Source organism: Polistes fuscatus, unplaced genomic scaffold, assembly GCF_010416935.1.
Source record: "Polistes fuscatus isolate 324 unplaced genomic scaffold, CU_Pfus_HIC Scaffold8, whole genome shotgun sequence".
Lineage (NCBI taxonomy): Eukaryota > Metazoa > Arthropoda > Insecta > Hymenoptera > Vespidae > Polistes > Polistes fuscatus.
Window position 1 is genome coordinate 7581586 of NW_025113162.1, and position 27923 is coordinate 7609508.

The 27923-nt window shown below is 28.8% G+C and overlaps 1 protein-coding gene and 1 long non-coding RNA gene across 2 annotated transcripts; one reads left to right on the top strand and one right to left on the bottom strand.

The window, feature by feature from the left end:
- Positions 1–4: 4 nt before the first annotated feature.
- Positions 5–27923, top strand: LOC122524893 (serine/threonine-protein phosphatase 2A 56 kDa regulatory subunit epsilon isoform). Its single transcript, XM_043647379.1, has 9 exons — positions 5–224; positions 25409–25605; positions 25699–25893; positions 26189–26319; positions 26507–26624; positions 26770–27045; positions 27146–27375; positions 27471–27616; positions 27828–27923. The coding sequence occupies exons 1-8, from the start codon at positions 86–88 to the stop codon at positions 27610–27612; spliced, it is 1428 nt and encodes a 475-aa protein (XP_043503314.1). The 5' UTR covers positions 5–85; the 3' UTR covers positions 27613–27616; positions 27828–27923.
- On the bottom strand, positions 3245–15284 carry LOC122524896. Its single transcript, XR_006305661.1, has 2 exons — positions 15010–15284; positions 3245–3386 (listed from the first exon to the last, which is right to left on the bottom strand). It is a non-coding gene; the product is annotated as an uncharacterized LOC122524896 (long non-coding RNA).

Consider the following 27923-nt stretch of genomic DNA (forward strand, 5'->3'; position numbering starts at 1 on the left):
GGGGCACGAAACATTAACTACACCCGTTCAAGACGACGAGTTCACCCTAGAGATACGTAGAGTGCCTCCGAGTTAAATTCCCAACATGTCGTCAGGGACTTTCGTCGATCGGATAGATCCCTTCACTAAGCGATCGCTTAAGAAGAAATCTAAGAAGTCCCAGAGTTCCTCGCGATACAGAAACTCACAGGACGTCGAGCTCCAACAGCTACCACAGCTTAAAGGTTAGTTTTATTCTTTTCACATTTATTTCAGTTTTTATTAGTTTTAATATTTTATTCATTCGCATTATATCTTGGCCCCTGCGCTTTACTTTACATTCATACTTTTTTCAATGTCATATATTCAATCATGCAGGGATACATGTTCTGTAGTAATTTATCATTTTTGTACTTATGTAGCATTGAGGATTTTAAAAATACAAAATAAGAGATGAGAACTGTGTGCATCGTAGACTGTCTGTAGGAAGCATTTCTATAGTAAGGGATTTCATACTCGCATTAAACAAGCAGGTATTACACGAATAAAGAATTTTGTAACTATTTTATTATCATCGGTAATGTTAGATACTTAATTAACTAATATAGAATCATTTGTGAGCATTTCAAGGAATTTACCATTTATCGATATCTTATTATGTCGTACAACTTCTTGTGTCGAATCTAGGAATCTTTTAAATCTGTTCTATTTTTCATGTTATAGATAAGTCTTGTGCCCTGTTTATAAACATATTAATCGTCTTTTATTAGATAGATAATCATTTAATAAATCTATTGATGTTTCATATTTTGTCGCAAACTCTAATACAATAATAATTATAGTTCACGATAACATCTAGTAATTTCTTTAAACTAAATTTATTATTATAAGCAGCAATATCATGTACTCATCTTTATTTTATATTTATATATAGCACATAGCAAACTATAATTTATCTAACTTATAAATTACAGTTCTCTCCTATGATGGTTGGTGCAAGATAACCTCAAAATTGTCGACATAGTAAAAATCATATTAAATGCATATTTTCATGCAGAAACCTTTATTAAATCGAAAAAATATTGTATGGCAATAAGCTGAAAACTAAATTTTACTAATTTTTAGTATTATATTAGGTAATTAAGATCAATAATTACCTAACATGAAATATGGTACGTTTTTAGATGTGCAAGTAACAGTTATAAGAATTGCAACATGTAACAATATATTGAAAATGCACATTAAAGATGTATATATATATATAATAATTATAAAAATATGTTAATCTATTATTGGAGTTGTGAAAATCGTTATAAATTATTTGAAATAGTTTGAATAATTAGAAGAAGCAATATTGTATAAGAATTATGGTGAAAATTAAAGCGAATAGATTTGAAAGAAGTCTTAAAGAAATGAAAACTGAAGATTTCTTTTGAAACCGCTAAGTGTAATACATAATTCATGATTATAACATTTCCGTTAAGATTATATCTTCCATTTTGAGTTTTCTTTTGAGCATAGTTTTTATTATTTCTTTAATTTTATTTTATATTGGATGTATTGTTGTACAATTGCAGTAATTGCATCTAATCAAATATAATATTTTGTTAAGAATATATTTATGAATGTACGACAAACATATTGCTACTTCATGACACATGATAAAAATGCTGCGTTCAAGCAAATTAAGAATTAAACTATTGATTAAAAGATTACGCTAATACAGTAATATCTGTACCAAAAAAAAATGTCATAAAGTATGCGACAAAAAAATCTTTAAAAAAATAATATTCTAATGCATTTTCTTATTACTTCTAATTGTATACAATATATTATTACAGTTTGTAGTTTGATATAAAAATTAGTAAGAACTATAGTTGAGAAAAGTTTATAGCCATACATACATCTCTTTTATATAACACGAAGCATAATATTTATCACATAATAATCTTGAATAGTGTTACCTAATCTTGGTAATTAATTATTTCAGAATTATCTGATTGTGAAATATAATTTAAAAGGAGAGTTATTAAAAGATTCAACAAGAATGATGAATATAGAAAAGAATCTGTATCCGTATCTCTTCGCACTTTATTCTACATTCATCACATATCATCGCAAACCATTCAAAGTATTAAAGTAGACGATATTAAATTTGGCATTAGTATGTATATATCGATGATAATTATGACCCAAAGAAATCTTGTAGATGACTTAAAATAGACGATTAAATTAACGATGGCCAAAAACATCTTCCTTCCTTCAGAAATGTATTTTTCGATTGGTCACATTAATCATCATCGCGTGTTCGCATTACTGGACGGTTAATCACTTTAATGAATGGTTAACTCGTTATTGCGGGTCTCTCATTGTCTAACTAGCACGGGGCCACCTAACTTTCCTCTTTTTTTTCTTTTCATTTCCTTTTCCTTTTGCATTCCCCTTTTCTAATTGTAAGTAGCGGATTTTTAGGGCATCACGTACGGAAATCATTACTTTGACCTAGAAACTTACAGTTTGTTTGAACGATGAACGCTTAAACGAAATACAAGCGTCCACCTTGCAGTCGTTCACCTCTGCCAATAAAACGGCAGTGGTCTCTGTTCTCCCTTCCACCTACTCCCTTCACTACCCCCTCCTTTCATCGCTTTTGCTTACTACCTTCCCCTAGGTCTACGTTGCCGACACATAACTTATATGTACGAGTATACGCACGTGTGTAACACGTTCTCGATCCTTGTTTACGCGTATTTAACGATCGATCGATAATAACTACTTACTTTTTTGCGTGTATTTATATAATAAAACGACGAACTTTGTTCTCCCTTCCTTCTTTTAACGAGAAATAAATAGTACGCGCATTCTTCGTAATATATAAATAACAATCATTCGTTTTATGTGTGTGTATTATACTTTCACGATCTTAATCATAAACACAAATTTGCGTGTAACAATGTTAATTGCATTTTAACGTATGACTCTTACAATTAACTTTGTTTTCTTATTTCTCGCCCGAGGATCGCGTATTTGAATTTTTCCGCTCTTACCTTGAGAGTATTATCTCAACAGCGATTGGTCAATTTTCGAATGGATGATTACGTGCACCAATTAAACGTATTCCTCTACGAATAACGTCATGGAATTATTTTGAAGGAATGTTATAAAAAGAGAAACGTGTTTCAAGACTATTTATCGAATAATAATTATTATTTTTTTTTTAATTTTATTTCAACGCTCTTATTTTCTCTCTCTCTCTCTTCATTTATTTTGTTTTTATTTCTTTTTCTCTTTCTTGTTCATTCGTGTACACTTTTTCATCTTGATAGGTAGGCCTCTGTCAGGTTGCTTTTGAGCGAGGAAGATTGTACGAGGCATATTTTCCGTCTCTTCTCCGTGTTCAAACCAACCTACGAATAAACCTTATTTAGAAACACGTAGGTGTATGCTCGATGTCTGCCCACATTTCACGGTGGCTCACGATTGGAAGCCAAAGTATTTGAAACTTTCTGAATCACCGAGCACGACACCACAGTTAACAAGATATTCTTTTGATGGGACCTTCATTTTTCTTATCGTGATATTTCATTATGAATGAAATATTTTCGTTAATTCATTATTTTCGTAATCCATATTTTGTTAAATTTATTAATCTGCAGAACAACACCTTTAGATTATACAATTCATAAGACAACCGAACTACTATTTTAGATTTTAAAATTATTATTTTTTTTTAATTCTATTCAATATTAAATAAACCATTTTAAAAAAACACCCACGAGATACCACGCGAAATATACCCAGTAGAAATAAAGCTATTTATATCTTTTTTTTGTTGCTTTTCTTTTTAATTAAAATTTTCACAGATTTTTTAATTCAATTTAAAGTCATTGCTGTCGGGATTGATAAATTTCTGTTGCAATAATTCCCGATTAAAATCCCGATTGGAGGGTTCTTATTTTTTACGTGGGTATCGATGTACAATCAATCCTCCGAGGTTTCTTTTATTTTTCACTTATTGTTCAATGAAATATCGAGCAATGTGGATTATTGGATTATCGTTAGATATTTCGAATTTATTTATATAAACGATATTTCAGTCTTAAAATTAATATATACTTTATATATAATCTATATTATATATATATAATACTCGATTTTTAATTAACGACACTCGTTGTAAACGTTCGATCGATAAGAACCTTTAATACAGCCTATGCTATATTTTACAAGCAAGTGCAGGTGTTGCTAAAGTTCGTTAATTGCTACTTAATTCATTAATTTTAGATTACATACTTTTTACTTTTTCAACGATAATTATCTCATTTCGGTGTTTCAATTTTTCTTTTTTTTATTATTTTTTATTCGATATGCCACGGAACAAAGAAAGTCGAACTGAGAATTGTATGAGGAAAAAAAAAAAATAAATAAATAATGTAATGTCATCGACCACACGACATGACAAACAACATCGGACTTGACTGGTAAAATTTACCGTCGGTTACCGATAGATCTTGATAAATCGTTTGCTGTTTAAAAAAAAGAAAAAGAAAGAAGAAGAAGAAGAAGGAAAAAAAAACCCATGTAATGGCTAAATAGGTCATGAGAAAACTTGAGAAAAATTAAACACGATTTTCAAACGAGATTATACGAAAAATTTCCCAATTGATATATTTATTATCATCCTATTCAAATGTTTTTAAATAATAATTAGAAATAATCAGGTTGATCATATAATAATAATAATAATAATAATGATAAATCGTACCGACGAATAATAAGAAGCACTTATTAGTATTTTATTACTTTTTTTTTCTATTTTTTTTTTTTTTCTTTAATAATCCTTGAAATTCTAATCGTACAGAAGTGTTCTGACGTTTTCTGAACGTGTCGGCACGATGGAATCTCTTTTATCGATACACACACACACACACGTACACGCACGCGCGTAAGTAAAATACACACTCACACACACACAAATACGATCTCTGACGCGTTTAGAGGTTTGATTATTTCGCATCGTGGGTCTTAATCAGGATCGATCGGATTTTCTCGGCCGACTTTCTTTATTCGTAAGAGCTTTAAATAATATAAACAATCCCCCCAATGCGATTTAAATACGGTCTAACGTGTATATACATATATATATATATAACCGATTGGTTGATCGTCCTTGATCATTTGAAACAAAACTAGTAATGCATAAGGATGAATATTAAATCGTAAAAATTCATTTTTTTGGTCAAATTTTCTCGATTTATTTATTTTCTTTTCTCAATTATTTTTTTTGTTTCTTTTATTATCCTTCCATTTTTTTCCTTATGTTTTTTTTTTTCTAGCTTGATATTATACTTGTTCGTCGTTGTTACACGTATATCAAGTTTCACCTACGCTTGTTCTCTCTCTCTCTCTCTCTCTCTCTCTCTCTTTCTCTCTCTCTCTCTCTGTTCATCCAATCGCTTTATACAAACGTTTTTCCACTTGTCGCGCGCGCACGCACGAGATTGAACTAATTTCGTACACTCCCCCCCCTCTCCCACCTCCCTGTTTCCTGTAGTGTCACCGGGCAAATCGATGTCCATGCTCGACTAAACGCCATATTTTTTTTTTTTTTAAATATATATAAACATTTTTTTTTATTTTAAACAATTATCTTTCTTTATTTTTTTTTTATTTTTCTTCTTGTCGAATTATATATTTTCTATATAAAAAAAAAGAAAGATTAACGTTAATTTATACGAAAATTTAGATGAATCCTATCGACAAATCAATTTTGTCTCGTGTTTTTTTTTGAAATCATTGAAAATTTCAATTTTAAAAGTCCCAACCTATTGTATTTTGACCCTTTTATTTTAACGATTCGTTTTTTTTTGTTCTTTTATAAACGATCTCTTTATTTTATTTGCCGCGAACATTTCAACCTTAAAAAACAAACACGCGCGCCCCCGCGTATTTTATTTTATATTATTATTATTATTATTATTATTATTATTATTATTTTATTTAGAAGAAAACTTAATTTCTCTCTCCTTTCCTTCCTCTCTCCTTCTCTTCTTTAATAATGAATTGTGTGTGTTTGTATATATGTGTGTGTGTGTGTGTGGGAAATGTAAAAGCCTCATTCACAGAGAATTCTCTGTGGATATGCGGTAATAGAAGAAGAAGAGGAGGAGGAGGAGGAGGTGGAGGTGGAGGTGGAGGAGAAGGGGAAAATGGAGAACCCTTCGCGTTCGTTTAGCTCTGACTTTCTCAGTCGCGCGGAACTTGTATGTGTATGTGTATATATATATGTGTGTGTATGTGGTACTACGCCTAATCGATGACGTCATTGATCGCCACGGTCATTGTCAAGATCATCGCAATGCAGGAGAGAAGGATGACACTGCAATTTTAAACTTTACGAGAGCTACTTACAATTACATTTAACTATCATCGTTAGTTGTCTCTCTCTCTCTTACTCATTTTATTAATTAATTAAATATAATTATTAATTTAAAGATATAAATTAATATGTGTGTGAATATATAAGAAACATGTGTATTCGTAATATTCTTTATATAATATTTATATATAACATTAATATATAATATTATTATATAATAATTAATAATATATAAAATAATATATAATATTTAATAATAATTAATAATATATAAAATAATATATAAATAATATATAAAAATATTAATATATAATATTTAATAATAATTAATAATATATAAAATAATCTATAAATGATATATAAAAATATTAATAATATATAATTAATATAATAATATATATAATATTTATATATAATAATAATGTTCTTATATAATATTTTGAAAGGTATGGTTGAGAAAAAAAAAATATCTAGAAAAAAAAATTCGTATAATATTAATCCATTAAAACGTGTTGGATATATCGTGTTATTCCGATATTCTGTAAATAATTCTTATTCGAGTTATAGTATCAAGAGAGACAAAAATGTTCACTTCAGTCGTTACGGATAATAACGAAGTACCATCAACTACTGCAGAAAGAATGATGATGAAGAAACGAGAAAGGAAGAGAAAAAGAGAGAGAAAGAAATCGTCGTAAAACTTGTTTCTCTCGTATGTTTGACATTGGTGGGTGGTGGGTGGATGGGAGTGCAGCCATTAAACGAGCGTTAAGAGAAAAGCCGGTGGGGTTTTACTTTGGAAAAGCAGAGAAACGAGAGAGACTACGTGAGTTAAATAGATGAACGACGAATACAACGATGGTTATGGTGATGGTGATGGGGGTTGCATTAACCGAGTCTAGTTTATGCAAGTAATTTATATGATATCAAATGAAATATGTTAAAACCGTATCTCGATCGGTTGTAATTTTAAACATTTTTCTTATACGGACCTTGTTTTTCATTATTTATACTTTTAACGTACTTAAATAATTATGACGTTAATATCTCCTTCATTTTCGTTGTTTTCATTTCAAATATCTGTGGAAAGTAATTACTCTTCTTTCTAATTACTTTCTATCTCAAATTTATAATACACACATTTCTATAAATATTTAAATCTTTAATTGTATATCTCATAATTTGAGATAAAAGATTGTATAATAATTAAATGCATCTTTTATAATAATAAATATGACGAAATATTATTAGATAATAATCATCATTAATTAAATTGCATTTCAACGTTAGACGACTATGGTTGTTGTTAAATATCGAATGGATTCATTTGAATAAAACATATAGAAAAATATTCAATAATTATTAATTACGTTCATTAGGGTGTCCACTGATTATTTTTTTCTTTTTAAAAAGATAGCAGAGAACACTTTCAATTTAAAAAACGAGGAAATGTGTGTTTTTATGCGTGTGCATGTGCACGAGTAAAGTAATTTACTTCAAGGTAGGGATCTCTTCATTCGATTGGCTAATTGTAAGTGTTAAGACATTATGCAGATACTAACTGTTGTACTATGCTATACTAAATTGTTCTATTTCTATTCTTTGTTCGATAAGACTGCCCACTATCTTTACTTACGAACCTACTTCAATTCTATAACAACTGACCGGTTCAGTGGTGGGGGAGGTGGGTGGAGAGGGGGGGTTAGGGAATATATATATTGATAATGTTATTCGAAATCTTACATAAGTAGTCCTTGCTTGGGATATGAATACACGAAACACCGAGCTATCATAAATAGTTACTTTCGAATGTTGCAAATTTGAACGACGACCAAAATCAATGGCTATCGTTTTGTACTTTAATTATGGTCATTCTGAGAATCATTATTAAAATATGCTTTTATTAAGCTCGAAAATAATTTTGATCTTCCTTTAACTACGAGATATTTTTTTCCAAGTTTGCGAATTATTGCGAGAGAAAAATATATGAAAATTAAATAGGATAAATTGTAGGAATACATTTAATTTCTTTTTCTTTTTTTTTTTAATATTTTTCTCAAGCACTGTGATTAATATTAAAAATTATTTAGAAAGTGCAAATGAAAATGCATTGATAAAAGACGACAAGAATACAACCACCACCACCATCCAAGACCCATTTCCTTTTTCTAATCAAACACTAATTAGTATTTCCTGGATATATATAGAAATTGTTGTTTTGTATTAGTCCATTAAGTATGAAATGTATTATTTCGAACTGAAAGTAGAGTAATTAATAACAGACCTTTCATACTTAATGACCTAATATATAAAACCCAACGCATTATTATTGGACTTTGATATTTCTCTTATTATTTTCTTCTTTACTTTTCCTGTCCTACTTTTCTTCTTATTCTCTTGTACTTTTCTTTTTTTATCTTACAATAAATTGATAGAAAATACCAAAATAATCCGACATTGAAAATTTGATGTTTGAACGATTATGATATATCAATTAAAATTGAATTTCTTTCAAATCATTTGAAATTATTTCATACGTACGATGAAATAATCAATGACACTTATGATAGATTAATTTTTATAATTTGTTATTATCATAGAAAAAATTTGCATTTTATAGGATGAGAATGGAAGAAAGAACAAATTCTTCAAAATTGTAATATAAAAATAATAATCGTTAACAGTTGTCGACATTGAAAATTTGATCATTGAACAATTATGATATATCAATTAAAATTGAATTTCTTTCAAATCATTTGAAATTATTTCATACGTACGATGAAATAATCAGTTACCCTTACGTTTGATTAATTTTTATACTTTGTTATTATCATAGAAAAAAATTTGCATTTTATAGGATGAGAATGGAAAAGAAAGAACAAATTCTTCAAAATTGTAATATAAAAATAATAATCGTTAACAGTTGTCGACATTGAAAATTTGATCATTGAACAATTATGATATATCAATTAAAATTGAATTTCTTTCAAATCATTTGAAATTATTTCATACGTACGATGAAATAATCAGTTACCCTTACGTTTGATTAATTTTTATAATTTGTTATTATCATAGAAAAAATTTGCATTTTATAGGATGAGAATGGAAGAGAAAGAACAAATTTTTCCAAATTGTAATATAAAAATAATGATCGTTAACAGTTGTCGATTATTTTGTTTATAGAGGTGTGTACTGATTTGAGTTGAAAAGGATAGCTATACAGACTAAGAGAGAGGAAGAGAGAGATAGTATGAGGCCACAGGAATCGATACCACCGTGTGCAGGTTTTACTTGATAGGCTAACGTAAGCCAGAGATATACGCGGTGTGCAAAAGGAAAGTCTTAGGTGAAGGAGAAAGAGTCAGTACGGTGACCTATGAGTCATTGTCGAGGTCACACTATTATCGTTCAAGTGTTCAATGTACTTGACGAAATCGTTTCTCTCTCTCTCTCTCATTATCAAAAAATTTGTTGACTTAATTTTATTTTTTCTTTTTTTTTTGGTTATAAAATGCAATTATTTTTCTAACGAATTTTTGGGACGATTAATTTTTCAAATAATATATCTGTTCAAAATTGTACTTTTCTTCGAATGTTGTTACGTTGTTGATATAAAAATTTATTTTGAAACAATAGGATATTTTTTATAACTATAAATTATTACTAGATCTATTACTAGGATTACTAGACTATTACTAGAATTATTACTAGATGGTTTTTATAACAAAAAAATAATTATGTTAGAGTTATAGATATTAAAATAAATATTAAATGTCGCCAATGTTTTAGCCTTGAAATCGTATAAATCTTGTTCGGACAATTTTGTTTAGAAATGCTATAGTTTTTCTTTTTTCATGTTACTCGTATATCACTATATTTTGAACATCCGGTATATATTATAATATAGTATTATTATATCAGGATTACTCGTAAAAAGTTCGTGCCGAATTTCTTTTATGTATAAATCGGCACGAAACTTTTCGAAGGAACCCAATACTTATTCCATTAAGTTGTCCAGAATGTTCGTGTAAATTTTCAGAGAGAGAAAGAGAGAGAGAGAAAATGTATGCATAATAAAAATATTAATCTGTAGGAACTTTTCGTGCACACAATCCCAATACTGTATTAAATATTACTTGCAATTAATATAATAAAAAAAAAGAACAAAAATCATTAAAAATTACATAAAACAAATTAACGAATAATTTTATAACGATGAATTAAATAAAATTAGAAGAAAAAAAATAACACAGATATATAATATCATTTATAAATGCGTTTAAAGGTTATTATGTATTATAAAAAAAAATTATGAAAAATGGATGCTGGAGTGATGCAACATTTTGACCGGCAGGTTATTCACCCTTTGATGAATAAGACAGATTTTTCTTCCCTTTTTTTTTTTTCTTTCCACCCTTTTCTTTTTCTTTGTATTTCATTCCCTTTGAAACTTATTGTTGTTTGTTCGTAGGATTATCCTAGGCAAATGGTACGAGTATTTAAATATATATGCATATGTATTAGGTGTTTAAATTATGTGTGCAAGTCAAAAGGAAAATAATAAAATAAAAGCATTGAGAAAAACGTACGTAAGTCGTCGTCTTTGCTTTCGTAACGATGCGTCATTGTGTTGCATTACGTGTGACGTCATTGCTCTTTCGACTTCCTTTCAGCTGACTATCTTTTTTTATTTTATTTTTTTATTTTTCTATTTCTTCTTGTATATTTTTATCTATTTATTTTCTTTTTTCTCTCCTTACTATATTTTTTTTGTTCTCAACGATGAAAGTATCCATATTATGGATGCTACGTGTATTGAAACATCAAGAAATAAATTTCTCGTGTTACATTTTTTTTTCTTTTTATTTTTGAATTTTTTTTCAAATTAAATATTACATTTTACATGAAATTTTTATATAAAATATCTCGATAAAAATACAAGAGGGGTGGCGGATGGGGAATTTCTGGAAGAAACGAATTTTTATCTTCCTGCGATATTTCAATTTTTATTTGAAATATCATCGTGTGCACGCGTGTGCTGCTTACGTACGAAATATGGACGAGAGAATGGTCGTTTAATATTCCTTACATGGAACAATTCTTTCGCTATATGACCTTACATTTGCATAATTCTATATTTCGAAAATTGACATTCATTTAATATCAAACGCTTAATAATATTCATCGGTTATTTTTCATCGGTTGTTTTCGAATAATTTTTCGATATTATTTTGATACTTATTAGTTACGATTATTTATTTTTGCGACCTAATTTTTTTTTTAACATCGATACAAATAATATCGTGATAAATAATTTTCAATAGTTGAAACAAAATATCGTGTCAGGAGAGAATTAATAAACGTATTCGAAAAATTAATAATTTTTATCGTCTCGTAAAAAAAAAGAAGAAAAAAAAAGAAAAAAAATATTAATTAATTATTAATATTTTATTAATAATTTTAATAATAATATTAATAATATAAATATATAATATAATATATAATAATAATATAAATAATATTAATAATTTAATAATATTAATAATTATTAATCCTATTTAAATTATTACCTCGCACGTTGATGGGGAAAAAAAAATGAGGACAGAAATCATCTCCCAATGCAATGAAAAGAAAATGATTTTTTCTATCGACCCTATCCCAACCCCAACCCCCCACCCCCATATCATCAATTGGAGCGTTTGACGATTTTCCATTAAACTTTAATAAACCCGATAAAAACATTAATCGATAAACGCAAGGAAAAGGATCGATGAAAGATATTTATGGTGGTAGAGGACGCGTGCCATCGTCGTGTGTACCCCGTGTGTTAAATCTATTTACTCGAAGTTAATCGGGTTTGCTTGCTGCTCCCTTCGCCTTTCGTGAAAGTTCGTCGACGCATTTTTTTTTTTTTTTTACCAGAGTTCGTTATAAAAGAAAGAGAGAAAGAGAGGAAAAAAAAAAGAGAGAAAAAGGATAGCAAATGTAGGTCGGAACGATCTTGGATGATGTGACGTTCGAAAAGCGTACAGGCGAGAAAAAAACAAAAAAAAAGATAAAGAGAAGGGGGTTGGGATTGGTGGGAGGGGTAAGGGCTTGGTGGTAGGGGCTTGGTTGTAGGGGTGAGGAAAAGAGGAAAAGGGAAAATAAAAAGGGAAAAACATCTATTCCTCCTACGTTCTTCGTTTCTATCGAACGTTTCTACTTCTCTTCTATTTTATTTTTTTCTTTTCTTTTTCTTTTTTTTCATTTACAGAAGCCAAGCCAATACGCTCTTTATTTTACTTCGTTTACGGAGAAAACTATTTTTTTTTTTTATGTAAATTCTATGACTTTATTTATCTTCGATCGTTTTATTATTAAATATGCGAAAAAAATATTAATCGTACAGGAAAAATAATTTATAACAGTGTGCGCGAGGGTTTTCGTTTCTCTGTGCGTTATTTTGCAAATTCGAAATAAATTGGGAAAAAATGATGTTTATATTTTCAGTCATTTTATTTTTGTTTAAACCCTTTTTTTACACTCCGAATATTTTTTCGTGTGATTGTTAGATCAAACGAGATAAAGAAATTTTTACATACAATGTATTTATAAGATAACATTATCAAAAATTAAAGATACTATTTAAATATATATATATATTTTTTTTTTGTTTATTAACGTAATTGAAAAAGAGCAACGTTCGTGTCACACTAATTAGTTAATTAATAATTAATATATAAAACAATATTAGTTAATTAACGATTAGAAAAAGATTGCGTAAAGGTTTTAATATCAAAGTACAATATTATCACACACACATTTATATTCGCATATTAATATCGTAGAAAATAAATTGTTAAATTAGAAGAAAGAATTTCAAACGATGATAGTAAAAAATTAACATCTAAATTGCAATAATATTGTTCGTATTCTATTACACAATTATTTCCTTATTTTACTCACTCGAATTTCTCAGTGAATCTTAAAAACAAGGAAGCCTTCGACTATATCTAATTAACTCAACGATAATACAACTTTATTATCTCTTCGTTGAATTGCACTTTATTCAAATAAAAACCATAGTTGTTATCCCCTTCAATTTTATCCCATTTTCTATGATAGTGGTAATATTAATAGGATATTTATGCATGCATGTATGCATTTGGGGGAATATTTTCTTTTTTTTTTTCTTTGAATGATGATAGTCAACGAGAGAAAGAAAACAATTGCGTGAGCACTTTGTCAACCCTTATTTTCTTTTCTTTCTATTCCTCTTTCTCTCCCTTCCTAGTTTTTTGTTTGTTTCTTTTCTTTTCCTTGTGCTCATTAACGGTAACGTCATCAGAGCAGCAACACAACTCTCGGATATCATCTCGTGTGTCCTTTTCGAACGCTCGTCTCATTTTAACCGATCGATAATGTTGTTCAACAAAAATAAACCTTTTCTCTCTCTTTCTCTCTCTCTCTCTCTCTCTCTTAGATGAAGTAAACATACATACCGTTACAAACAGATTTGCATTTAACAAGATACTCCTAACATAGAATACAAATAAAATTATATGTTTTATATTATCGGTAAATTATTTCTAATAAAAATTATAAATGAAATAAAAAAATTAAAATTTTAATGATAATTATAAAAAATAAAAATATAAAAATATAATATAAAAATTAAAATAATAATATTATAAAATTAAAATTATAATAAATATAAATTATAATGATAATCAAAATTATTATCGGTATTACAGTTAAATCAATTTTTGTTATTATAAATAAAAAAATGTATTAATCGTATTTGATTTTTAGGAAAGGGGGGGGGGAGTTGCAATATCTCTTAGTGCATCATTCTATTCGTTAGAACGATAAACGTGATGATAGATATATTTTTTCAAACGTTCAACGAATCTTTCTATAAATATGTTTAATAATAAGATTTATTGTTTTTCTTTTTCTTCATTTCTATATTTTTCGAAATATTTCTTTTTGATAAATTGTTAACGGTAGACTTGTTATGAATTGTGTATTTTAACGGATAACATTTCAACACATTTGATTTATGGGATTCGTCATTTCGAAAAGATTATTACGTATTATATATATATATATATTAACAATTTATGTTAAATTTGATCGATATGATGTAATAATATAAAAAGAAAATTGATTTCAATGTATCCATTAATGTGTGATAGATTGAAATAATAATAATCATACAATTTCTCTGTAAAGTTAATAATCATTTTCTTGAAATTAAATATAATTGTATACTCGTTTAATTCACAAAGAGTAAATTGATTTCAATGTATCCATTAATGTGTGATAGATTTAAATAATAATAATAATCATACAATGTCTCTGTAAAGTTAATAATCATTCTCTTGAAATTAAATATAATTGAATTCTCGTTTAATTCACAAAAGCAAATTCATTTTATTTAATAAAACAAAGGAGAAATAAGTATTTCAAAAATAACTATGCACGAGAATACATAATTGCGACTATCATAAATTACATTTAATTATAGATAAATCATATTTTAAAAATGAAAACAAAGAGAAACGAGGTATGCAAAATAAAAATAAAATAAAAAAAGAAGAATAAAAAATAAAAAAGAAAAATGAAAATAAAATAAAGGATTTTAGTAAGCTTGGAAACTAGAATACCTTGTTAAAGAGTAGATCGAAATGCAGCTGAGGTGCAGCAGCAGCAGCAGCAAGTGCACCACACACCCGTGAGTGGACTTGCGATTGATCCAGAGGCGGTTCGTACAACATATACATATACACATATGCACAAGGGCAGACAGTACATATATACACAATATATACACACATATAACACACACATATGATGACGTTCACGTAGCAAAACCATCAGAACGTCGACCTTCCTGTGTATATGATCGCGGAGACAGGAGGAGAAACAGTTTCGTCTTACCTTGTGGCTCGTGCTGCTAATGAGAATTACATAACGAATATGCATGCATACCACCAACCTTTCTTCTTACCTTTTCTTTATCTTTTAACTTACCTTTGAGTATACGCAAAACCATGCGCCTGCGCATATATTCTCTACGATCTTACTTACACATTTTACATATATGTGTGTATATGATCATTTTATTATTTTTTTAATGTTAACTATGAAATTTTGTTTCCTAAATATTTCATGTTAACTTGAAATTTTGTTTCCTAAACATTTCAATTATTAACAAATAAATTCATCATTACTAATATGTGAAAGATTAGGGGTGAAGAGAGAGTGATCATGTTAGGAATGAAATTTAATTAAAAATGTGATCATGTGATGTACTCCTTTGTTTTTACATTGAATCGTATTATTCATGCTTATAAATATCACTCTAATTTGTTTCGTTTATTTATGATACACTTTTCTTATATCTTTTTATATATGGATAAATATGATATAAAGTCGTAACGATTCTGAATAAATGTAAATCAATTATACGATACGTATATTTTAAACAATGTCAAGATTTTAATTTTAATTGCAGATTTGTTAATAATTCCAAGTGCTCCAAATAGAAGAGATAAAGACAAATTGACGTAATAATAATAATAATAATAATAATAATAATAAGAATAATAATAATTTATATTCAACTTCCCAGCACCAAGAATATGTGTAATTGTTTTGTTAACACATTTAATTAGATACATTCCAAAGTTTTATAATAATCAATTAATCATATTAAATATTACTATCGAGTTTTATTTCATATCAAATCAACGACCATACTAGTCCGAGATCGATCTCTCGACCAATCAGATCACGTTATATCAATGGAAGTTTTTTGATTGGATAAGAATAAAATGTTGTATGAATACATTTCCAGTAAGTTCGATAACTTATAGGATTTGAGCAAACGCGATTAAATGGTATTTGATGTTGGGAGAGGATGAAAAAAAGGATGAGTAGGCTAAAGAAAGAAAGAAAGAAAAAGAATAGATAGAAAACACTGTTCGTTAACACATTTAATTAGATACATTCCAAAGTTTTATAATAATTAATTAATCATATTAAATATTACTATCGATCATATGATTTTATTTCATATCAAACAATCGACCAATGACGATCAACGATCATACCAGTCTGAGATCGATCTCTCGACCAATCAGATCACGTTATATCAATGGAAGTTTTTTCATTGGATAAGAATAAAATGTTGTATGAATACATTTCCAGTAAGTTCGATAACTTATAGGATTTGAACAAACGCGATTAAATGGTATTTGATGTTGGGAGAGGATGAAAAGAAGGATGAGTAGGTTAAAGAAAGAAAGAAAGAAAAAGAATAGATAGAAAACACTGTTCGTTAACACATTTAATTAGATACATTCCAAAGTTTTATAATAATCAATTAATCATATTAAATATTACTATCGATCATATGATTTTATTTCATATCAAACAATCGACCAATGACGATCAACGACCGTACCAGTCCGAGATCGATCTCTCGACCAATCAGATCACGTTATATCAATGGAAGTTTTTTCATTGGATAAGAATGAAATGTTGTATGAATACATTTCCAGTAAGTTCGATAACTTATAGGATTTGAGCAAACGCGATTAAATGGTGTTTGATGTTGGGAGAGGGTGAAAAGAAGGATGAGTGGGCTAAAGAAAGAAAGAAAGAAAAAGAATAGATAGAAAACATTGAGAAGAAGGGGGATGATAGAGAAAGCAAGAAAGGTAAAGGAGTAGCAGAGAAGAAGAGCATGTTCCGGAAGGGCAGTCGCCGGCATTCCGGATCAATACTCCCACCGCCATCGCTTCTCTGGGGGTTTGTCGGGAGTTGGTTCTCACCCTCACCCTCATCCCCTCACCCTCTCTCCTTCTCTCTCTCTCTCTCTCCGCCCTTTTCTCTATCCTCCACACGTAGCACACCAAATCCGTGGTCTCGTCCGACTACATCCATTCCTTTTCTACTTGCACCACTTCGATCCGTTCCCTCTCACTCACTCTCTCTCTCTTTTTCTACCCCCTCTACCCTTCTCTCTCTCTCTCTCTTTTACTCACTTTTCTCCCTCTTTACCGCTACCACTTATACCCTTTATCTGTCTATCTCTTTCTCTCGAGGGATCTTTCCTTTCTTTTTTATTTTGTTTTTTAATGTCCTTTCTTTTTTTTTTTTTTTTTTTTTTGTAACTATTTAAAAGTTCCTCTAAGCACGAGAAATTTACGCGTAGTGCATTTTTTTGTTCTCCACCATGAATCAAACCATAAATCGACCACAGGACAAATATATATATATATGTGTGTATGTGTATTTTTATTACTTACATTTAGGTGTTTTGTAGCACTTAAGAAAATGGAGATTTTACTATCGGCATTGTTATAATTACTTTCTTAACTTTTCTGTTTTCCCGTTCTCTATCTATTTCTCTTGTTTTAAAATTCTATCATTAACATTAATCGTTATTTTTCATTATTTATTTATTAGAATATGTATTACACATGTGTGCTCATAATTATTATTAAAGTGGTCTAAAAGTCAAAATTTAAAAAAAAACTAAATTTATCAGTTATTTCACTAGTCCATTATTTTCAATTAAATTAATTCAATAGAAACTTCTCATAAAGAAATAACATAATTATGTTGATAAATTCAAATGTAACATCAATAAAAAGATCGATTGTTTTTTTTTTTTTTTTCAGATAGATAGATAGATTTGATATTTGCGTAAATTTTTCAAACGAAATCTCTCGATGGTTATAAAAAGTTAGTCAAATGAAGATTAAATTACATCTTTTTTTTCTCAAATGCATGTATGTGCATATCGGAAGTTCAAAGGGTCAACTTCGCTTGTGGAAGATGTAAAAAATGTTTCTTCTGCTGGTTGGTCCATTAGTCAGTCGACCTGAAGATACAAATACACACACACACACACACACATACATACATACACCTTTCCTTGGATTATCTCCGTGCCACCCCTCATTCCCTTCCAAGTTTTTATTCCAACACTGATGAAAGCTGCAGTTTTTTTTTTCCCTTTCCTTTTTTATTTCTTTTTATACTTTTCATCTTCCTTTTTATTTTATCTTCTTTTTCTTGTTTCATAGAACACAATCGACTTAAATTAAGAGAAATTAGTCGTCCGCAGCTCTTCTCGTCGCAAAATCAACGAAATTTGTCAAAAAAATTCTTTCGAATTTTGATTCAAAAAAAAAAAAACAAAAAAAAAGAGAAGAAAATGTTTATAAAAAAAAGAAAAAAAAATATACGATCCAGTTTAAATTAGATTGTAATATTCATACGAAATGATAAAGAATTATATTCTAGGGGGGCCGAGGGGGGGGACAGGGGTGAGAAAAAGTATTCTTCTCGGTATTATTATAAAGTTTATCGTTGAATACTCTTCGTCAAATTATTTATCGTCATAGTAATTAGGGAAAAATGATGACACTTCGAACGAATTTTATAAAAATATTTATATGACAAAGACACCGTGCGCGTGCGCGCGCGCGCGCAAGCAACAAAAGTTTAGTTTTCTGCTATGATGCGGTTTTGATACCGTCCTGACAACACACCGATATGAGAGAGGAGTACGTGAAAGTTAACTTTGTACGTTATGAATGAAATTATAAATACGTACACACGCTAGAAGATAATCGTGCACGTAACTCGGAAACGAGCGACAAGCAACGAGCCAGTCAGCCAGCCAACCAGCCAGCGCATAAACTCTATTTTTGGAATTGTTCACGATTAAACACACACACACACATACACACACACAACTACGACCGATTTTCTCGTTTACCGACCTTCTCAGGTTTTTACTTTTTTGTTTGTTTGTTTGTTTATTTTGTTTTGTATAAATAATGATTATTCTTTTTTATTTTCTTTTATTTTTTTCTAGCCAACTTTGTAATGACTTAATTATAAATGTGTATTGATAATTAACGACAGGGTTAAATTAAGTCATAGAATTTATTAGAACACTAATTGATTTTATTATTTAATTTGTAATTAATAATATTAATCGCATATAAAGCAATTTTATCTTACGATTAATTCATTATCGTAATTATCGGAGAGGGGGGGTGTACATATATTAATAGGTGATATCATAAAAAGTAGTCAAATTATTTGAGATATTAAATTACATTTTTATTTCTTTCTTTTCTTTTTTTTCAAGATTTTTAATTTAAGAATAAATATATATCGAGAGTAATATATTTTCTTTGCCCATTTATAGAGAAATAATTTGTAGAATAATGAAAACATAGAAAATAAAAAAGAAAAAAAAATATTACATGACTTTTGATCGGCTTACACAATTTTGTAATCAAAAAGGTTGATATAATTAAAAATCTATTCATTATTATTCAAACGTATCGTCACCGATCGTCGATCAATTATTGAATAATCGATTAATTTATAAAATTGGATCAGTAAGAGAAAATTGAAAAATTATTTATCGGTTCAATCCCTTGAACCTATGACATTTATCTGTTTGCGATCTTTCTTATTAATTAAGCATAAATTCGGGCTAAGATTTATCAAGATCATTAATATAAAGTATCTCGTGATTTTGTAACAATAAAAATAATAATACAATATATTCTTCGAATATTCCATGGACTACTGATCGAGATACTCATATTCCAATTAGGTTATTTAAATTATTCTTCGATAAACGATACGTTTATTTGATTTCGATTAAAACGAATCGTTAAACTTGAACTTTATCGTGTTTAATTAGTTTGATATGTAGGAATGATCTTGCATTTACACAACATGTGGTGAATTAATTTTTTTTCCTTTTTCTTTTTTTCTTTCTTTCTTTCTGAAGTCTCGTTCTACGTCACACTACTTCGGTAAGAAAATTTGCCACGAAAGTTGACATCGTGCCCGGAATGGGGGGAAGCTTGTAACTGGTCCAAAAAACATATTTAGAGTTTCATCATCTTCGGCGCATTAGGTTCGTGCAATGCCGATCGTTCTTCTTGAAGTGCAATCGTCAACAGAGAAAAAAAAATAAAAGAGAGAGTAAGAGAGAAGATGGACGAAGAATCAAAACGTAAAAATAATTTTGTTATGCGAGAGAGTCTCTATTTAAATTAACGAAAAGAAAAAAGAAATAAAAAAAAAAAACAAGGAAAAGATCAAGGAAACACACAAAACGTGATATATAAATAATTAATTATAGATATATGTGCCACGTCGAGACATTTTAATTCAACCGTCGTCGAATTATAATCGACAACGATTTACATTTAAACTTCTTCTTTTAGACACGCATCGATTGTTGTTTTAACAATAAGAACAACAACAACAACTAACGTGTACACTCGTTAAATCATTTCCGTATAATTTAATTTATTCAAATTCGATTCGTAGCGACGACGACGACACACACGCACACGCACGCACACAATCGGATCGAAAGCAAAATTAGTTCAATTCACCAGAGTCTATTGTCTATATATATATATATATTTTCTTTTAAACTTCGTGATCATTTTATTTTCTATTTACCAGTCGGAGAAGTTCATTTAAAAGATCAATTATATAAACGAGGAAGAATATTCGATATTGTTTTTCGAATCTTTCTTTTCGATCTTTGCGAATGACGAATACGTACTTATGTGTTTTTTCAATTTTGTTACAATTAGAAATGAATGTTTGTTTGTTTTTTTTTTTGTATTTAACGTACATCTGTGTGAAAAAAAAAGAATATTGTAATATTCCTCCTGATTTTTTTTCCTTGTGAACTTACGGAAAATACTTCACAACATTCTTCTACTCGTCCAACTGTTCGAGAAAAGACGATCGCACGGAACGCAATATGGCGGTGTCATAACCGCGGGGCATTTAGGAGTTCGTTACAAAGATGAATTATTAAAGAGGTACATCGCGTATCTTCCTCCGTTACTCACGTTGGTGTTTAACGTAAATGGTTTTTTTCTTTTTCTTCTATTTTTCGTTTTGTTTTTTCTTTTTAAACACTCCTCGTTAGGATATAATTTTTAATTGGGTCAAGTTATGCATCAAACTGTCAATTATATTACTAATTGAAATAAATTTAATTTGAAGAGATATCCTCCATTTTCTTGAAAAATAAAAAGTCGTTTCATTTTTATCGAGTATTTGAATATATTTTATTTCTTCGTGTCAACCGTTTTACGAATACAGTTTCAACGATATTAAAATGGCGAATAGTTTAATTGATATTATATATAAAATTAAATTGAAATGATCATTTTGAAAATTAATTTTATAACGTAACACAGTTGTTTTCATGGGTTAGATAATTTTGTTGTTGTTATTTTAAGGGTTGGCTAAGATATCTACGTAAATTGGCCTAATATTCAAATTTAAATTGTTACCCGCCACGACGCCATTTTGACTCCGCGCGTTTTTCAAAATATTTACGACGTTATTCGTAATCTGAAGATACGATATATCTTGAAGTGATAACGGAAAAACATCATTCCATCGAGTGGTAGTGATAGTGACAGTGATAGTGATAATGATGATAATGATAATGAGAATGATAATAATAGATAGAGATAGAAAAGACCATGACCGTTTATGTTACTTTACATTGGTTAAAAGGATCTTTCGTAACGCTTATTTTACTTACTTTGATCTCCTCATATATATCTATGTATATATATATATATATATATATTTGCATACACATGCGTATCGTACAGCATATATCGAGTGCCTTTATCCGTAACCTTTTCTACATTGAAAACAACATCTGCTTTTCTTTCTTTTTCCTTTTTTCCCCCTTTATTTTTCCTTTTTCGTTATTAAACCTGCGTGTGAAAGAGAGACGAAAGAATTATATATTTTCACATATTATATTTTTGAATCGTACAATAATCTCAAATGAAAATAACATTTCTTAATACATTTCTAATTTTTAAATTAATTCAATTAATTTAGTGATTAATTACATGCTTCTAATTTGAATTTTTATATATAAGTCATAAAATATAACAAAATTAATAAGACATTTTTCTTTTTTTACTATATAATTTCATTGTGATAATAAAAGAACATATTGTAGAAGTGTTAAGAACGAAAAATGGCTTCCAGAAAGTCGAGTAATCTGCCGATGAGAAGATATCTCTCTTCGGTCATTTTAACACGGATTATAGGTAATTGAAAATCCTGACGCCTAGGCGTTTCTTATCCGAGGGAAAATAAATTAAGGTTCTTCTTCCGTACATTACTAAAATGTAGGTAGTCGTTGATAACATATAATTACTATGAAGAAAGTAAGAAAAAAAAAGAAAAAGAGAGAGCAAGTAAATTAACGTTATTAATGTAAAAAGATAATTCAAAGATGTGTGAATGGTAAAAAATGATTATAAATATAATTTATACGAAAAATCGTTCACATTTCCATATTAAAAAATGAACACGTAGAATGTATCATTTGTTCTACAATATTTAACGCAAAAATTAATATGTGTCATTGATTATAATTATCATAAATTTGTAAAAAGAACGATTCTTTTGTTTTCTAAATCAATTTAATTCTCTTTTTATCTCTCTTTTTCTCTCTTGTTCATTTTTGTTATCGAATTCTCTGTAAAGAAATAAATATTATTTTGATATTTTCGTTGGCAAAAGAGAGAAAAAAAAAATAAAAAAAGAAAAAAAGAGAAACATGAAAGAGAACGTATGTTAAAACATTTTACGAATCGTATATTTATATAGGATAAAATTTGCATGGTTGTATCTGTGATGACCGGGTTTGAGGAATTCAATAAAACCCGCGGCTCGGAAACCGTTATGAATAGTAACTTTTTTATCGACGAGAGGGCGCCACCATTCGAATTTTTTTTCCTCGGACGAACGCTTCGATTTGCCAGTATTGTGTAAAGAAATCGATTTGAATATTTTCTCTCTTTTTTTTTTTTCTTTATTATATATATATACGTAGACGTTATAAAAAATTAATATTTTTACGGGTTCATGATCAGGTTATGAAAGAATCAATCGATCGATAAAAAAAGGAAGGATTATGCGTGCGCATATAAATATCAATGGATCCCTCGCGAACGCATTTCCGGTCGGTAAACAAAATTTAATATGATTACTTTTTGTTAGTGTTGTTGTTGGGCTCAAATGTCTCTAGACATTAAACACGAAGGTGTGTGGCTATTTGTTCTTAATCGTTAATTTTTATATTTATATTGCATATATATATATTTTTTTTTATTATCTAAAATGTATATAATTAAAAGTTTCTTTTTCTTTTTTTTTTTTACAAGATAATACAATACTCTAAGCGTTACTTTTTAATCAAAAGAAAAGCTAATTAAATTAAAATTATTATAGGTTTGTATATTTCATTAATTTAATGAAGACGATATTGTTATTATACATTTTTACGATCACATTGATACTTGTTTAATTATCTTTTTTTTTTCTTTTTTCTAGTTTTCTTTTGACTCTCTTTCGAGTTCGTTCAATATTTTCGCGCGAAATGTTACATTCATTATAATAACACTCAAGAATTATTTCTTTATTTGCAATGAAAAAAATAGTTCGAATATAGATATTACAAAGTGAATTAATAAAATAACAATGATTCAATAATAATTTATTAGTTTTAGCGATTATCTTACTTTTTCTATTTACTTTTATTTTGTGTACACTCCCTGGGGGTAAAAGTCGACTACTACTCAAACATGTGTGTAATTGTTACTTTAAATATGAAAGATAATGATTCTTCAGTCGTTTTCCTAATATGAGATAACTTTTAAGATTTGAACTTTATCCGAGTAGCCAGTATTATGTTGTAATCCCTTTTATCAACCAACACAGTCTGTTGTAATAGAAACTGCAAACATATATATATAATGTGAAAAATTAACAATGAATTAAGAAATTTTCAATGCATAACAAAAATTTATTCCTATATTTCAAGAATGTAATATGAATTTATTGATAACTCTCTTTTTATCGGATGAAAATGAGGATATGAACTGTTATTGTCCGCATTATCGGTCACGTTGATCCATTTGATAATCTTTAGATGAAAGGTCTTGGTGACTGTGTTCTAATTTATGTATTTTAGAAAAGGAAAAGTAGGAGGAGAAGGTCGAAGAAGGGGGAGAGATACCCTTTGTGCGATTACGAGGACATATTGTTTTATATTCTATCAACGATCAATAATCAAAATTCATTTTATTCGATACTTTACTAATTATAGCATTTAACGCGTTATACGGGGTGTATCAGTTAAATATGAGATCACTTAAATTATCACTTTTGTTGAGACATTTTATTCAGACACCCTATATAATTTACTTAATATTTTTTTACATTTCAATTATATTTGTATAATTTAGGAAGTATATAAATCGATGGAATATTTATATTTATATTGATTATTTTTATTTATATAAATTTTTATATGTATTGTTTATTAGTTGAAATAGTAAAAGGTATTTTTTGAGTAGCCATTTAACGATCATGTAACGGTTCATGATATCATTTTCATATTTCATTCTTGCGACTGGTAGATAGCATATCGCACGATTAATACCGGTAACGACATAATGGTGGTACTAATGAATGGTCAGAATGTACGAACGTGTTCTCACGTATCTACATGTATACTGTTCTTCATTGAAACACAACAATGACACGTTCTTGCTAAAGGAAATCTGAGAATGATTGGTCAATCCCTCGATACTTTATGTCCTTAAAGTAAACTATATATATATATAACTCGGTCATGAACTTTATTTATAATAATTAATATAAATACTAATTATATAAATTTATATCCGAACTATATATACTTGCCTTTAAATTATGACAATGAGCTAATTCGAAAATTTAAAAAAAAAACACATTTAATTTTATAATATAAATAATTGGAATAGAAAATTGTTTCCAATTTTTGTTCAATTAGTCCCCCCATTGTGATAAATTATTGGATACGTATAATAGTTATTTAAACTATTATTTAGCATATAAAAATATAAATTAATTTATAATAGTTATTATGAAATATTTTGCGTTAACTTTAATATGATAAAATTCATTTTTCAGATGTTACGCCGTCGGAGCAAGAAGATTTGTTTATTAGAAAACTTCGACAATGCTGTGTGGCGTTCGATTTTATGGACCCAATGGCGGATCTCAAGGGGAAAGAAATTAAACGCAGTACCCTCAACGAATTGGTGGAATACATCACGGCTGGACGGGGCGTTCTTACCGAACCTGTTTACCCAGAAATTATTAAGATGGTCTGTATCATTATTATATTTTATATTCTTACATTATTTCTTTATTATTTATATATAATATTAATAATAATTTCGTATATTTTATTTGTATAGATATCAGCGAACCTTTTCCGTACGTTGCCACCTAGTGAAAATCCAGATTTTGATCCGGAGGAAGATGATCCAACATTGGAGGCGAGCTGGCCCCACCTTCAGTTGGTTTACGAATTCTTTCTTCGCTTTCTCGAGTCTTCAGACTTCCAACCTACCATTGGCAAGAAAGTCATTGACCAAAAATTTGTTTTACAAGTAAGAATCATATATATGAAATGAATATATAATAAGTTTAATAACTTTACTATATCTGTGGAATAATTATTCATTTGTTTTTTTTTTTATCTTCAAAGAAGTATTTTGTTAATTTGATTGATTGATAAATAATTTAGGTCTAACGCTTCGTTTGAATTAATAGAATACTGGTATAGAAAAAAAAAGTTATTTTCTTAATTACTGGACTTACTTTTTCTTTTTTTTTTTCTATGGAGATATTAAATTACGTTTGTTGAAAATATACGACAATTTAAATCGTATTTTATGATTACAGTTATTGGAATTATTCGACTCGGAAGATCCTAGGGAAAGAGACTTTCTTAAGACCGTTTTGCATCGTATTTATGGCAAGTTCCTCGGTCTTCGAGCGTTCATACGCAAACAAATTAACAACATTTTTCTGAGGTACTTTTTCATTTGCTTTTAACTATATTTTATTTAGAATATTAACGTGTACATACACGAAACTTAATAAATTTATAACAATATTTGCCATATCAATGGCTAATACTTGAAATGCAGAGGATTAATAATTGGAGAACTGTTTGTTTATTCATATTAAAAACACATTGAAATTAATTTTTCTTTGTAGGTTCGTCTATGAGACGGAACACTTTAATGGAGTTGGTGAGCTTCTAGAAATTTTGGGTAGCATCATTAATGGATTTGCTCTACCTTTAAAGGTAGAGCACAAACAGTTCTTGATAAAGGTAAAGTTTGATTATATATCAAAAATGACATTATTCAATTTGAAGTAATATTTTTACAAAATAAATATATCTTATTTGTTTTATCGTATGATTATATTAAAAATGTCCTTTAACCACTAACAATTGATTTCTTTGTGATATATAGGTGTTATTACCATTACACAAAGTGAAGTGTTTATCGCTCTATCATGCACAGTTAGCTTATTGCGTTGTACAATTCTTGGAGAAAGATGCAACCTTAACGGAACCAGTTGTACGAGGCCTCCTTAAATTCTGGCCTAAGACGTGCAGCCAGAAGGAGGTAATGTTCCTTGGTGAGATTGAAGAAATACTTGATGTCATAGAACCTAGCCAATTTGTTAAAATCCAAGAGCCTTTGTTTAGGCAAATCGCACGTTGCGTATCCTCGCCGCATTTCCAGGTAAATTAGTTTCTCGATTTAGGAATTATATTTCAAATTTGGAATAATTAATGTAGCGTGACGTAATTAATTGAATATTTATGTGTATTGTGATACATAGGTCGCAGAGAGAGCATTGTATTTCTGGAATAATGAGTATATAATGTCGTTGATAGAGGAAAACAATCATGTAATAATGGCGATCATGTTCCCCGCATTGTATAAAATTAGCAAGGAGCATTGGAATCAGACAATTGTAGCACTTGTTTATAATGTACTCAAAACGTTTATGGAAATGAACAGCAAGCAATTTGATGAACTTACTGCCAGCTATAAGTCTGAAAGGCAAAGGTAAGTAAATTATGGTATATACACTTTTATTAACACTATTTTATATATATATATATATATGTATATATGTGTATATATACATTTATACATAATAGAGAAAAGAAAAAGGAGAAAGAGAGAGAGGAGTTATGGAAAAAATTAAACGAACTCGAAATAGAACGACGCGGTGCACTAACAGAAACATCCAACAATTCTGTTCCTGCCACGACTGCACCTGCGACGCGAACCCGCCCCTGAGCTAGTACGTATGTTAATTTTTAAAAATATTACACAATAATTGTTTAGAATATTTTATATTTTTGGAAACTCTTAATATAAAATATGATAAAAATGATCATATATATATTTTGTCTATTTATATAATATTATTACATTTACACGCATTATTAAATGGTAAGCATGAGTTTATTAACATTAATTTATACAAGTATGTATTTGTTTTTTTATTACAGGTGGACATACACTATTACGCTGCCCAATTATTAGTCTTTAGTTTACGTCGATTGTCCATACACTACAAGCAAGAAATTATCGTTGTTAGAAAGAAA